This window comes from Physeter macrocephalus, chromosome 15, assembly GCF_002837175.3.
Source record: "Physeter macrocephalus isolate SW-GA chromosome 15, ASM283717v5, whole genome shotgun sequence".
NCBI lineage: Eukaryota > Metazoa > Chordata > Mammalia > Artiodactyla > Physeteridae > Physeter > Physeter macrocephalus.
Genome location: NC_041228.1, coordinates 64,839,798 through 64,854,197, shown reverse-complemented (window position 1 = coordinate 64,854,197; position 14,400 = coordinate 64,839,798). Strand labels below are relative to the sequence as shown.

At 43.1% G+C, this 14,400-nt stretch overlaps 1 protein-coding gene across 16 annotated transcripts in view; it reads right to left on the bottom strand.

Annotated features, from left to right (window-relative positions):
• The window catches only part of EYA1 (EYA transcriptional coactivator and phosphatase 1), a 344,098-nt gene that overhangs the window by 82,310 nt on the left and 247,388 nt on the right, over positions 1-14,400 (bottom strand). For all 16 annotated transcript variants that reach the window (XM_055091186.1, XM_028500563.2, XM_055091184.1 and 13 more), the window contains one exon: positions 716-855. In XM_055091186.1, coding sequence (XP_054947161.1) covers positions 716-855 — 140 coding nt within the window. The remainder of the gene's footprint in view (positions 1-715; positions 856-14,400) is intronic.

The following is a 14,400-nucleotide window of genomic DNA, read 5'->3' as shown; positions in this document are numbered from 1 at the left end:
GTATTTGGAATTAAATTATTGAAGGCACTCATTTCAAAAAGGTCTTTGAGATACCACAAAAGGCCTCCCAAGCCTGCTTCTCTTCTTCTTACCAATCCCACTTACACCAGTACATATTCAAACACACAAGCTCTGCTGGAAATTTTCCATCTTTCCAGCCAAAAGAATCATGTTTTCTACCATCAGTTTCACTTGGGCAATAAAAAGAAACTTAATTCCAGTGGATTCAAGGCTATGAAATCTATCACCCTTTAAAGTTTTATTTAATCCCTCCTGCTTTGAACTCCACCAAAATATGTCTCATAAGGTGATAACCACTTCTGTTTAGAATATCCTGGGTTTTCCTTTCTCAATATACATAGGGTGTCTTTAATTTCCGAGTGGATTTTATTAAGCATTTTTCGTACAACACTTAATTTAAATGGCAATGACAGAGCAGTACAAGAGAATTTTGTCAAAGCAGGATTATATAATTTATGATGTTTCACTAAAGAGAAAAAACAATGCTTTACTACCTAGTTAAAGTGGAAGAGAAAACAGAAATAAATAACTGCTTTATCTTCAATATGGAAAAAAAACTGGCTTACTTACAGTTAATATGGAACAGAATGCAGTAACAAAGGCATCTGGACACCTTGCTCACAGCAGGTATACAGAATCACCAGGTAGCTACTAAAACACCTTGCTATTTACTCAGGCCTTGGCAATGACATACCTCAAGATCAGAATCTGGTGGAGGAGAAGGATTATTGTTTCTTCGGCCCCGTCCACGTGACTTCCCATCTGAACCTCGACGCAATCGATCAGAATCTGAATCTTTAATGGGTGTTGACGGGCTGTGGATTGTACTGTACTCTGTGGAAATACAGCAAGGACTTTCATCTCTTGTTCTATCACCATGGTGCCAAGATTATCCTTGTTTTAATCCATAGGGAAGTTGGAAAAGTAAAGCACATTTCATTCTGCTCAAATTCTACATTATCTTTTATGGACATCAGTAAATAATTTAAGAGATAGTTGATGCTAGACTTGTTTGGAAAGAATGTGTGATTAGAAATAATTAAAAATTAATGGAAGGTGGGAGACAACAGGTTGTACCAAGTGGGGGAGATTTTCTTTGTGGTTCTCTGTGGTGAGACAACATACCCCCATCTCCAGGTCCACTTGCTCCACTCTCATCCCACAAATAGCTCCTGGCCATACTGAGAGGTCCACACAACTGCCTTACCAGCCATGCTCCTGCCTACAGAAAGGCTTCTGGTTCATGGAAGGAAATGAAAAGAAAAACCCCTGGGCCAGGGAAAATGGAATCAGATGAATTTTTCTTTGAAAATTTAAAATTCTCCATTTTCTCCCTCATTTTATGTGAGAACAAGGGAGCGGCAAGATGAGGAGAGCTCATGTACGAGCAATGCCATACTCTGTACGGCATTCATCACAGGCTCTTCCTGTGTCTTCATCTCTTTGAAGCAAATATCCCAAACCAGGCAGCACATTAAAAGTACTCATCTGGGAAACTCAGAAAAACCACAGAAATAATCGTAGAGAAACCACAAAATTAAAAACAACCCCCAGCCAGCTCAGAGGAAGAGCTGGGCAGTGGTTGTGGAGTCAGGAAGAGACTCTTATCCTGTTTCCAGAATAAACGGAAAACCCTCTACTCTTAGCCCTAGGTACATTCTTTTTATAGTCCATCCACTTCACCCATCAGTCTCTACCTGCCCAAACTCCAGATGTGCCGGTGTGCTGGCTCTCTCCCAACCTCTTTGCCAGATCACTCTACTACATATGGGTTGGAATCTCTCAGTCTAAGAGGAATGATTATTCTCACGAAGACACTGATGTGACATTTCACCAAACAGAGAAGTGTGGAGACCAGCTACAGACGTGGTAGCCTTTATTAATGTACTATCAGCCTTGACTCTACCAACAAGGCCTTCCATGTGTCAAACTGTGTGATCTCAGTATTACCTCCAAGTTGAAGCGCTTCTCCAAAGCCTTATGAGTCAGGGTAGGGTAGATAGGAATGGACTCTGACAGAGTAAATTCTGTTTCTAAATCACATGAAACAGCCCTATGTCTCTTGTTTAACCTGAAAACCTAATTGATTCCTATCACTTTTAGATGTAGCTTTTGCATGTCCTCTGGCATAGCAAACAAGATGGCAAACTTCCTCATATAAACTGGACATGTGATCCTTGAACCTAGAAACCACCATGATGACTTACAAGGCTCTTGGTTAATTAGGGCCGGAAAATTCAAAACAACTCCACTCAATGCTCAATTTATGTTAATCGGGATGATTAAACATAAACTCTGAGCTAACTCATCTCATAGAACTGCTAGAATACAGTGCCGCCTGGTGAACGATAAGCATTCTCTAACTCTATATTAGATTCTTTTCTTGCAGAGGTAGATGTTTGTGGCATCTTCTCAAGATGTTCCAAACCAAGCATCTCTCTTCCATGTTTTATAGAGAATCAGGAAGTTCAAATGAACTTATTTTTTATGGAGTTCATTAGATTCAAAGTTGTGTTTTAAAGAAAAAGTCTTGACTTTTTTTTTTTTTTTTTTTAATATTCTGCGATCTACATCTCCATACAGAATCTTTATAGCCACCACCCTATACAGAACACACACCAATCTCTTTTAACAGTTTCAAAACGGAGCTGGACTTCAAGTACTTGTCTGTAAAGTCTATCTTGAATGGTGCTGAGCTCTCCAGCTTTGCAAGTTCATATCTGAGAAGAAGCTAAAGACACCAAGCAATGTGTCTTATAGTATTACGCTTTACACCTCAACTTCCAGATAGTTTAGAGATAATTTTGTCCTCAAAGTAGTTTATCTTACCTAAGTTTTCTGAGCCTAGATTTCCTCCAGTTGATTGCCTATTCCTTTATTTCTTGGTGTTTACTTCTTTATCCCTTTTTTAAAAACTCAATTAAATCTTTAAAAATACATTCCATCTTGGGCTTCCCTGGTGGCACAGTGGTTGAGAATCCGCCTGCTGATGCAGGGGACACGGGTTCATGCCCCGGTCCGGGAAGATCCCACATGCCGCAGAGCGGCTGGGGCCGTGAGCCGTGGTTACTGAGCCTATGCGTCCGGAGCCTGTGCTCCGCAACGGAAGAGGCCACAACAGTGAGAGGCCTGCATACCACAAACAAAACAAAACAAAACAAAAAATTCCATCTCAATTTGTTTGGAAATAGAAAAGCTATACTGAAATCGATTACTTACTTCTGTAAACCTCCCCTCAAAGAAAACAAATTCAATGATCAAAGTCTACAAGAAGACTGACCGGGGTGCGAACCAGGTTCCCCTGCATCGGCAGGCGGACGCGCAACCACTGCGCCACCAGGGAAGCTCTACAAGAAGACTTTTAAATCATGCTATGTAAAGTTTTTCCAGGTGAAGAAAAGAAGCCCTAAAAGATGGACAATCTGACAACTTATTAGAAGGAATATGAAATTTGAATAATGCAAGCTAGTTTTTTTCAAAAACTCCTCCTCTTTGTTTTATGAGGTAGAATTAAATGCTTTTACTCTCCTAACCAGCTTTCCCGTCTCTTAGTTCCACTTCCTCCTACAAGTACAAAACAACAAATAATTTAATCTTCTAATCCACTAACATCTCATGTTTCATTAAAATCCTCTCTAGGGCTTCCCTGGTGGCACAGCGGTTGGGAGTCCGCCTGCCGATGCAGGGGATCCGGGTTCGCGCCCCGGTCTGGGAGGATCCCACAGGCCGCAGAGCGGCTGGGCCCGTGAGCCATGGCCGCTGAGCCTGCGCGTCCGGAGCCTGTGCTCCGCAACGGGAGAGGCCACAACAGTGAGACGCCCGCGTACCGCAAAAAAAAAAAAAAAAAAAAAAAAAAAAATCCTCTCTAAATTGTTCAACTTTACCCCCACTGAGATAATGAATGTGAAAACACTCAGAAGAGTATTCATTTCATTTAACAAACACTGACTAAATGTTCACACTATTCTAGGCACTGTACTAGGAGCCTGAAGTATAATGATGTATACCAAACAGATATGGTTCCTTCCTGCTTGGAGTTTAACATTCAGAGGAAGGCACTGATTCATGAATAAAAATGAGAGATTACAGAACAACTTGGAAAAGGTTATGAAATGGGAAAAACAGAATGTTAAGTGACCACAGAGGAAGTCCATGTAGCTCAGATTTGCAGGGTCATAGAAGGTTCCTCATGATGGAAGACAAACATGCCAATAAAAAAGGTATATAAATGTGCTCCAGTAGTCACATGAGCACGTGTGAAGGTGCAGAAAGAGAGAGCATGTTGAAGAACTGAAGAACAATCTATGTGACCTGACTCTATAGAGTACAGAGATGAGGCTGGAGTGGCAGGCAAAGAATTCAGCAAGGGGCTGATGTCATCAAATTTACAGCTTTAGATGGAGGACTCTAGCTCCAGTGTAGCAAGGGTCCTGGAGACAAATGAGACTGTGAAAGGGAGACCAGTCGGGAGGATAATTCAGTCATCCAGGTGATGCATGCTGGTGGCCCAGATGCAGGTAGTGGGGATAAGGAAGAGTTACACATTCAAAGAGTCATTTGGCAGTGAAATCCATAACTAATGGGATAAAGAAGAAGGGGGAAGGTTGATGTTCATGCTAGTGGTTTGGCAACAAGGCAGATTGTAGTATGAGCATGGGGCTTAGGAAGAAGGAGGGATGGAGGGAAAAATGTAGGTGAGAATTTGGGTCCAGCTTTGGACATATCGAAATTGAAGGTCAGCACATTTTTTTGGCAAAGAATCAGATAGTAAATATTTTAGGCTTTGTGGGCTATGTGGTCTCTGTTGCAGTGACTCAACTACGCCATTATGGTGCAAAAGCAACCCCAGACAGGATGTTGGTGAAGGAGTATGGGAGTATTTCAATAAAACTTTATTTACAAAGCAGATTTGGCTTGTGGGAGGATATCACTGCATTCATTAATGTAACTGTGTGACTATGAGATTCAAGTAAGTAACTCTGTTGTGACTGAGATTCAAGCAAGTGACTGTCACCTGACTTTTCCGGGTGGTATCACTTCTTCAAACCTGTTAAATGGTAAATGGTAAAACTGTGTAGTAAAGATAGTAAGTGAAACATGTTGCTGAACTAACTGGAGAACAAGGTCCAAAATAAGGAGCTAATTTTGGGGGAGCTGATAACAAGTAGATAAGGAATTTAATATATACTTTTTAAAAGGCCCTATCCCAGGTGCTAAGAGAGCTGAGCCACCATGCTGTCAAAACATCCCTATCTTGAATATGCAAACAAAGCAAGAGGAGGATAGGATTTTGTTTTTCTCATGAACACAGTAACTTGACATGCAAAACAGATTACAGATTCTCCTTGGGTTGATACGGGCACCGACACCTCCATCCTGGGAGGGATTCTGTGTTCTCATCTCCAACAGAACAGATCTCCGTGCAGGCACCAAGCCTAACGAAATCACTGTACGATGGGCACTGTTCCAGGTGTGCGACCTTGGGGACACTTGTTTACTGGGCTCTTTGCAGTTGACTGAATCTGGAGGACAGTCACAAATGACAGGGGCAGGCAAGCTCCAGTGACACTGCATGATGAGCTAAGTTTGTTTATGAGAAAAGAAAAACTCAAAGGCCCTGCCTGCCATGGTCGAGCCATACTGTTCACTAACCAGTCAGCCCTCTGTATCCTCAAGTGTAGCATCCACAGATCAAAAATATTTTTTAAAATTCCAGAAAGTTCCAAAAAGCAAGACTTGAATAGGCCACGTGCTGCCAACTGTTTACACAGCATTTCCATTATATCGGGTATTATATGTAATCTAGAAAGGATTTAAAGTATAGAGAAGGATGTGCATAGGATATATGCAAACAACTACACCATTTTATATAAGGGACTTGAGCATCCGTGGATTCTGGTATGGGGTGGAGGGCACGTGTCCTAGAACCAATCCCCCAGGATACTGAGGAATGACTGTACAGGAGAATTAGGTGAAAGGGCAAATGGCAAAGGAGCACGTATGCCTTGCACACCGAACACTTAGATTTTCCTTGACTTGCAGTCACCTCTGACAACTGAATCTGACAGCTATTCCTTCCCAGGCTCTCCCCCAGTCACCCAACACTCTGTAAAGCGGAATCTCCTCTCCTGTAAGTCAGCCTGGAATCAACCTCTCTAGTCAGAGATCCTCAGAGTTGAAAACTGATATTCCTGGAAGTTTTCTGACAATGGTTTCTGACCAGTTTGAATTTGTAGCACACTTGGTAAGCACTGATACTTCTTTTGAGATAATTGCTGTGTATTGCTATGTATTCATTGCTTCCTATTCATGAAGAGGAAAATCAGTCAATGTCCATTTTGACATGGCGTATTGAGATAGAGAGCTAGCGATCTTTTGTCCTTGTGAGCATTATATATAATGTATATTTGTGAACACTGCATACAATGTACAGTAGACATTTATACATTTGGTAAAAAGACCTGATTAAATTTGATTAGGCTCTTGACGTTTATTTTCAAAGCTTGATAGTCTTTGACAGTAAAACAGAATAAATTAATGTTGTCACTTAAAAAAATACAGTCGACAAGGCTCGTGTTACTTTGGGAACAATTAAAGATATAAAACTGGATAACAAGTACAGTTAGGTAAACTAATCGTTCTTGATCTAATGTTCTAATCTAATGCTCCTGATCTTTCTCGATGTTCGCTAATTAGTAGACTGAAGTCATCCTGAACGAAAATGAAAATAAAGTAGTTTCAGACAATAAAAAAAACTCCCCGAAACTCCCATTACTCTCCAAACTCTAAAGAAATTCCAGTGGTGGCCTAAACTTCACGCTTGCACTGTCCGGTGACAGAGCCCCTACCATAGAAGACAAATGCTCACAGCAGAGCACGGATGTATATACACCCACTCAGCTAACTTGCTTTTTTTCCTCCCCCCAATAAAAGGGGAACGATGTTGGAAAACGTCTTCAAAAAGACCTTTATACATTGTTTTCTGAAAGCAATCTTTGCAACAAGTCAATTTTAAAGCAGCTAAAAATTGGTCATCTTATCCTTGCCCTGGATCTAATCTTCCATTCATACTGTCCTTCTCTGCTGGAGTTTGAGGAATGAATGGGGAGGATTTTCTTATGTCTTTTCTTTTTAAATTAGTCATTAATGCCACATCTATACTGATAATGGACTGTAAACTCTACTGCCGAGTTTCAGTTTTTCCCACCTTCCCCTTTCCACTGTTGCGATTTGGGGAATTCTAACTCAGGAGACACCCCTAGCAAATGTTTTTGGTGATAAAGGTTTCTAAACAGCTCTGATGCATCCTCCCCTCACTTTCTTAGAATGCTGCTATACCTTCACCTCTCGCCATCTGTGATGCCAGCAGCTTCTCTTTTGGATTTGATCTTTCTTTCTTAAACTTCTGAGAGAAAGGTAAACACGTAATGCTATCTTCTCAGGAAGCCCTAGCTCCGGCCAATGCCCCTGGCCTGCTGCCCATGGATGTGCTTGATCGGATTCGACTGGTAACCGTGCACCAGGCCAGCTCCACGGACCTGTGGCCTGAGCCGTCACAAGGGGCCCTGGACGTGGCTGAAGGCTCTGCTGTGTGGTTTTGGAAGTCTTGATCTATGAACAAAGGGCCTGCATTTTGTGCCCTAGGGCCCACAGACCATGTAGCCATCCTGCCTGTGGCTGCCACGAACAAATCCCTGAGCCAGCGGAGCAAATGCTACTTTGGGATTATATGCTGAGACAGAGCACCTACTTTGCACCAGGCAACTTGCTAAGCACTGGGGGATCCAACTGAGCCCGATGGCGGTTCCTGCCTTCACAGAACCTCAGCGCTGCCTGTATTCATGACATACTGAGGCATCGCAGCATGCGACAGCTTGACCCTCAGGACCAAGTCTCCTTCTAGCCTCAAGCAAGAAACCTGCCTACCCGGCCCCTCATTCACTGAAAAAATAGAAGCACCCACTCTCCACAATTTCCATGCCTGGGTAAACCCCCTGCCGGCACTTTTCAGGAACAGTCTCCTCCCCTCTTGTTAGGATGGATGAATTTCTGCACTCCCAAGGCCAGCCCCTCATTTGGGCATGAGACCCCAGCGCCCTATCACCTACTTCAGCCAGTGTTCTTCTGGATCACTCACCTACGTAGACAGGCTGGATATATTTCCTGCCTAAAAATACCCCCAAATTCTCCCTCTAGTTTCTGCCCCATTTCTCTATTACTCTATAATGCACAGCGAAAATAACTGAAAGAATTGTATTAGCTGCATCAATTTCTTCTCCTCCCCCTCTCTTTTGAATCCATCCCAATCACGCTACTTTCTCCAACATGCCACCAGCATCCCTAATCTGTCCAATCCAATGGCACAGTCTCGATTTCCAAGTTCTCAAGCCTTCACCAGCACTACACACAGTGGATCACACCTCACTCGTGGATACTTACTTCCCTTGGCCCCATGCTTCCTCTGGCTCTCTGTGTTCACACTCACTGCCCTGCTTAACGCATCCAGGCACGTCAGCTCTAAGTGGCATCTGTGCTGACTGACACATTTAGGCCCTCAAGTAACCTACGAACGTCAGACTTATTTATCCAACAACTTACTTGCCATCTCCCTTTCGGATTTCTAACAGGCATCTCAAACTCAAACGGAAATCCTGATGTCTTCAACGCCACCTTCTCTTCCTGCCATTTTGCCCATATCGATAAATGGCAGATGCACTTTTCTAGCTGTTTGGGCCCCAAAGCACGGTGTCACCCATGACTCCTCTCTTCTTACTTCTCACATTTAATCCATTGACAAATCGTGGTGGCTCTACCCTCTAACCCCCCTCAAGTCTGACTGCCATCACCACCTCCACCGCAAGCACCAAGCCTGGCCCCCATTACATCTCACCTGGACCAATGGAAGCATCTCTTACGTGATGGCTCCGTTCCCCGTCTTGCCCTGCCTCCAGACCATTCTCTGCCCAGCAACCAGACAGATTCCTTTTAAATTTCATGACATCTTGTCACTTTTCTGCTTAAACACTTCTCACCGCACTCAGAATAAAATCCAAAGTTTGCCCCGTGCTCACATGCCTGCTGTGATCTGGCCTCTCTACCTCCCTACCCTCAGCCCCGACCACTCTCCTCTGCCACGGGGCTCCAACCACACTCTCCTCCTGTCCTACTCCCCGAATCCACGAAACACGGTGCCCCCTCCAGGCCTTGGTAGTTCTGTTGCCTCTCCCAGAACACTCTTCCCCTAGATATCAAGGTGGTTCTTTCCTCACCCCTTCCGGGTGTCTGTTAAAATGTCACCCTGCTGGACCACCCTTCTGAAACAGTTCACCTGCACGAACTCTCTTCTCTTTACACACCAGGTCATCCTTCCAGGCACTTCTGTTGACTAGATGCATGTTTGTATTTACTATTGTCTGTGTGCTCTGGTAGAATGTAAACTCCCAGAGGGCAGAGACCTCATTTTGTTCACCGCTGAGTCCCCCGTGTCAAGAACAGAGCCTGGAACATTCCAGAGGCTCAAAAAACATTTGTTGTTGAATGAACTAACACCCTGGCACATGGAACATCCCTGGTTCACAAAATGCACATGATCACCGATAATCCGCAGGGTAAAATTTAATTTTAAACACTCTCTTAAGGAATGTGTCATAAGTGAGTACTTATCAATGTGGCGTCACGCTCTTTCAGGGAGGATCTGACAGAAGGAGAACTCAGACACACTTGGTTCCTTATTCCATCCTCTGGGTTCAGCTGACTTCATCCAGTGCAGAGCTAGGGGTAGACCTTACCCTTCACAGTAAAAGAAAAGTGAGGCCACATTTGGGTTGAAAAGTGGAGGGTAGATTGAACAGGGCTTCCTCTAGGCTTTGAGATGACTTCTCTCCTTCTACCTACCTTCTCTGCCTCATACACTTAACCGGACCTGCCTTGACTTTTCTCAGAGAGAGCGTCCCTTCTCTACGCCACAAGCCTTGCTTTGCAGTGATGAGAACAGCGTCAGGTGGTCCAGCCTCTAATGGGCTCCTGGATGGGGAGCTTTGGACGCCACCTTCTCCCGGAGGTTTGGGGCTGGGGGAGGGGAGCTGCCCAGGACCCAGGCTTGGCCACATCAGTTATGGAACCTGCACCAACTCTGAAAATACGACCTTCTTCTCTTTCAATGTTTGGGAAATAATCCACCTATGGAGGGGGTGGATCCTGCAGGGTTTGGTCCATCTCCACTCTTCTCTAACTTACAGGACAGAACATGGAAAACTAAGCAGTTCAAATGTCATCACAGTGGACAGTGTAACCTACAAATCCAGACAGTATGCTCTGAATGGGCGTGGTAAGTTGTCATTTAAATAATTATCTGCACATTATCTGGACTTCAGCTTCTTCAACAGTAAAATGAGGATGACACCATTATGAAGAGTAGGTAAGATAATTTTACGCTGCAGTATTTTGTACAAATACTGCAGTGCTAGTGCCGTCGTGTGAAGTGAATTGTTCAAAGTCACCTCCCTGGATTCAGGTATCTTATTGGTAAAGACAGTCATAAAGAGATCTTCCAGCTTAGAAATGCTGTTCATCCTTCAGTGAAATGTAAGTATAGTTTAGGTTTGTTCTGATGGAAATGATACCATCACTGAGCTCATTGAAAAGGGTCTATATCTCCAGCCTCGGATGAATATCCCTTCCCTATCCTCTGTCCCTCACTCATTCCCATCTTCTGATGCTGAAGATAAATTTTACCTCCTTTATTAGTTTTTCCCCCAAACACTTTACATAAGAAATCTCTGGTTCCTTCATTCTTCTGGAGCACTTTGCTGCTTCTCCTAGCACTACGTTGTTTGAACTCAACCTTTCTTAGGTTTGACTGTTCACACAGAATGCTCCTTAAGGACAGAGAATAACCCTCTTGCTCTCTGTATCCCCACTGAACCTAAGAGTACGTTTGTAATTAAGAGATTCACAATGATTAGCTAAGGGCATGTTGGAGAACATCATCAAATCCTCATTTACAGGTGGCAGTAGAAGAAACCATGCTTTTTGCCCTTCCTTCAATTATGGAACAGTGTAACGAAATTTAACGGCAAGATTAAGGAATAAATCTCAAGAGAAACAGGCTTCCTCTATAACCTTTCTCAACATCACAGCTGAGTCAAGGGAGGTAATTAGATGAACAAATGTACTGAAACGGACACATTAGGGAAAACACTAAATGGGAAGCTGGAAAGAAAAGAGATCCCTCAGAAAGAAAATTCTTAGAATGCTCAGAACATTTAAAATGTCATCGGGGACGGAAAAGAAAAGAAACTACAGAAGTTGAAAATGATGTCAGAGGTAGAGAAAATGAATTCTTACCTTTGGGAAACATATTACAATTGGCAACATGCTTCTTTATATAAATTAGCTGAACTGAAATGGATACAAGCCTATGAATTAGATTGGGAGGTATGAGACTCTGGGCAGGGAGAAGAAGAGATGGAGACTCGTGTGCTCTTGGGAGGCTATCATTATGAGAATCCTGGAGAGCTTTTTGTGCGTACATTAACCAAAATGGCAGCATTTAAAAGATGGTTGTAATGTAGTTTGCAAAACAGGTGCTTCCTGAGCATGGGTAGTTGTGGTGAATCTTTTCTCTGGCCCTTATTCTTATTGAATAAAACATTTAAATTCTTTATTTTATTTTCTGAGTAATTTATATCCTACCTTTCTCCAAAAAGGGTTTAAGATACCCAGCAAATATATGCACAATAACTCTATAGCAGTCTTTTAAAACAATGAACGAGTGCGTTAGACGAAACACTGGAGTGGGGAATGTAAATAAAATAAAGCTGGGAGGAGAGTGGTCAGCACAGGTCTGCTTGCCCTAAGTCTTCAGTCAACACAGGCAGAGGCACAAATAGTTCAAAGACTCATGGGGCGTATAAGGTGAGACAAACCAATTTCTCTACAGAAACGAGAAGGAAACACCTCATGGGACTGCTCATTGAGAGGGTGTGTATGATGTCAGGAACACACCCTCCTGGTAAATAAAACAGCACGTTTCACAAGACTCTGACCCCTAAGGCTGATTACACTGGCCTCCATATGGCTGACTCGGCGCTTCAGAGCACAGAACATGGACGGCAGGCATCTTGCTTATCTTAAGGGTAAAACTGAAAATATCTAGAAGAACGACGCCATTATTTACCCTTCTGGCAGCTAACAGAAGCAAGTTTCCACTTGGGTTTTAGACGGCAATGAGGGAGGGGGTTATACTGATGAGTAACTTGGAGGAGAGTGATTCTTGGCTGCTGGCTTGAGAGGAGACTTGAGCTTTGTTACTAAGTTAGCTGCACTGAGAATGGAAATGATATTCCCCTATGAAAATTAAGAGACATGTCCAGGGACGATTCCCAGATGGAAGGCCGCAGCCCTGAGGGAAGGCCAGTGATGTTCCTCAAAAAGCTATTTAGGACCCACAGAGACCTACAAAGTAATGGGCCAACAAGCCTCCAAAGTGACATGCCAATTTTATACTGGGAGATTTTTAAAGTGGGAGCTATCTATCTTGGCAACAAACAAACAAACAACCTCATCAAAGCCTTGAACAAATTACATTACATCATGTAAGACACTCAGTGAATATTACCTCATCAAAGGATAGGAGAAGACTTAAAGAAACTTTGGTAACTTCAAGTGATCAGTCATAGAATCCTCCCATAAAAACTTGTGTAAAATAAGCCACGGCAAGTACACTTGTTGACTAGTCTCACAGAAGTAACCAGAAGTCAGAGACCAATAGGTATTAATTAATTTCAGAGAACTGCTTAGATTTCTCTATCTGTCTTCCATGACTATTGCTTCCCTTTCACGAATTACTAACGCAGGTAAATTAGGTCCTCAGACAAGGTCTAGTGACTAAATTAAGAGAACTTTATCATCCCTGGAGTCAGGCCATCATCCACTCTCCAGTACTCTATGGAACGACCTCGTAGAAACATCCATCATCCTTCTCACATGTTTCAACCTCTGGCTTAAAACCCCGACAGTCATTCTCTGTGAAGAAAACAGGTGAGACACACTTTGAGGGCTTTATCTCTGAAATAACCACAATGCACAACGCACTACAGTTATCTTCAAGAGGGGAGGACTCATCAGCTCCCGAGGCTGGGGACCTTGCCTTTCTTGTCACCTCTATGTCCCTGGCACCAGGCGCAGTGCCTGGCACACAGCAAGCACTTGTACATGTCTGTTGAACACACAGCTGAAGAAACGAATATCTGAAAGCCTAGTATCTGTCAGTCATTTTGCTGGCCACCATATAATTTCATTCCCTCATTCATCTTATACACAAGAGTGGTATTATCCTCATTTCATAGAAAACTGATACACTAAAGAGCTAAGTGATGTGCCCAGAGTCAATGACAGAACCAGGATTCCGAGCCAGGTCAGCCCAACTCCGAATCCCTAGGGACCACTCCAGTTTCTCTCAATTATATTCCAAGGAAGTGTGTGGTGCCCAAGAGAAGTTCACAGATATGCCCTGTGGGGGTGGGTGGAGAGTGGTACCCAGGCCGGTGTGATTAGGACACTGTGCATTATATTCAATTCTCAGTGAATACTACTGTATCAAAGGATCACAAAAGACTTAATGTAAAGGAACCCTGATAACTTTAAACCCGACAACTTGTGTCCCTAACTGATTCCACCTTGGAACTCATTAAAGGACGTCCATCTCCATCTTCAGGAGATAGCAGTGCTGCCTGGGGCAGTGTGGGAAAATCCATACCATGTCATATCTCCCAAGGCTGCCACTCCAACTTGCCATAAAGACATGTTGCTGATGGCAGGCCATGCGGCTCTGGAAAAATTTAACCTTTCTGGACTCCTTATTCATAATCAGTAGAGTGAAAGTCTTAGGCAAAAGAATCTATAAGGTCACTTCTAACTTTAAAATTGTTCAACTGCTCCAGGGTAAAGTTACTCAAGCGGATTTGTAGACAGAAAAGAGTTGCCAATTTTCAAATCAGCTATGTTCTAAATATTTTTACATAAGCTATCTGAAACTCAGAAGCTATTTTCTCACAGAAACAATGATAGACATGATTTCCAAACCAATCCATGATTATCAAGTCAATCAACAATCCAGGTGAAAACTGCACACACGCAACGTAAAACAGTAGAAAACTGTACTCAAATATCGGCAGTTACATAAAAGTGAAAAATAGAAAAATTTGCCTTACATAATGGTTCTGAAGAAAACGCAATTTTAATTTTATAAAGTTTCTAAAGGGGGCGACGTAAATATTTTCAAAAGTGTTGGGGGCTCCCCCGGTGGCGCAGTGGTTGAGAGTCCGCCTGCCGATGCAGGGGAACCGGGTTCGCGCCCCGGTCCGGGAGGATCCCACG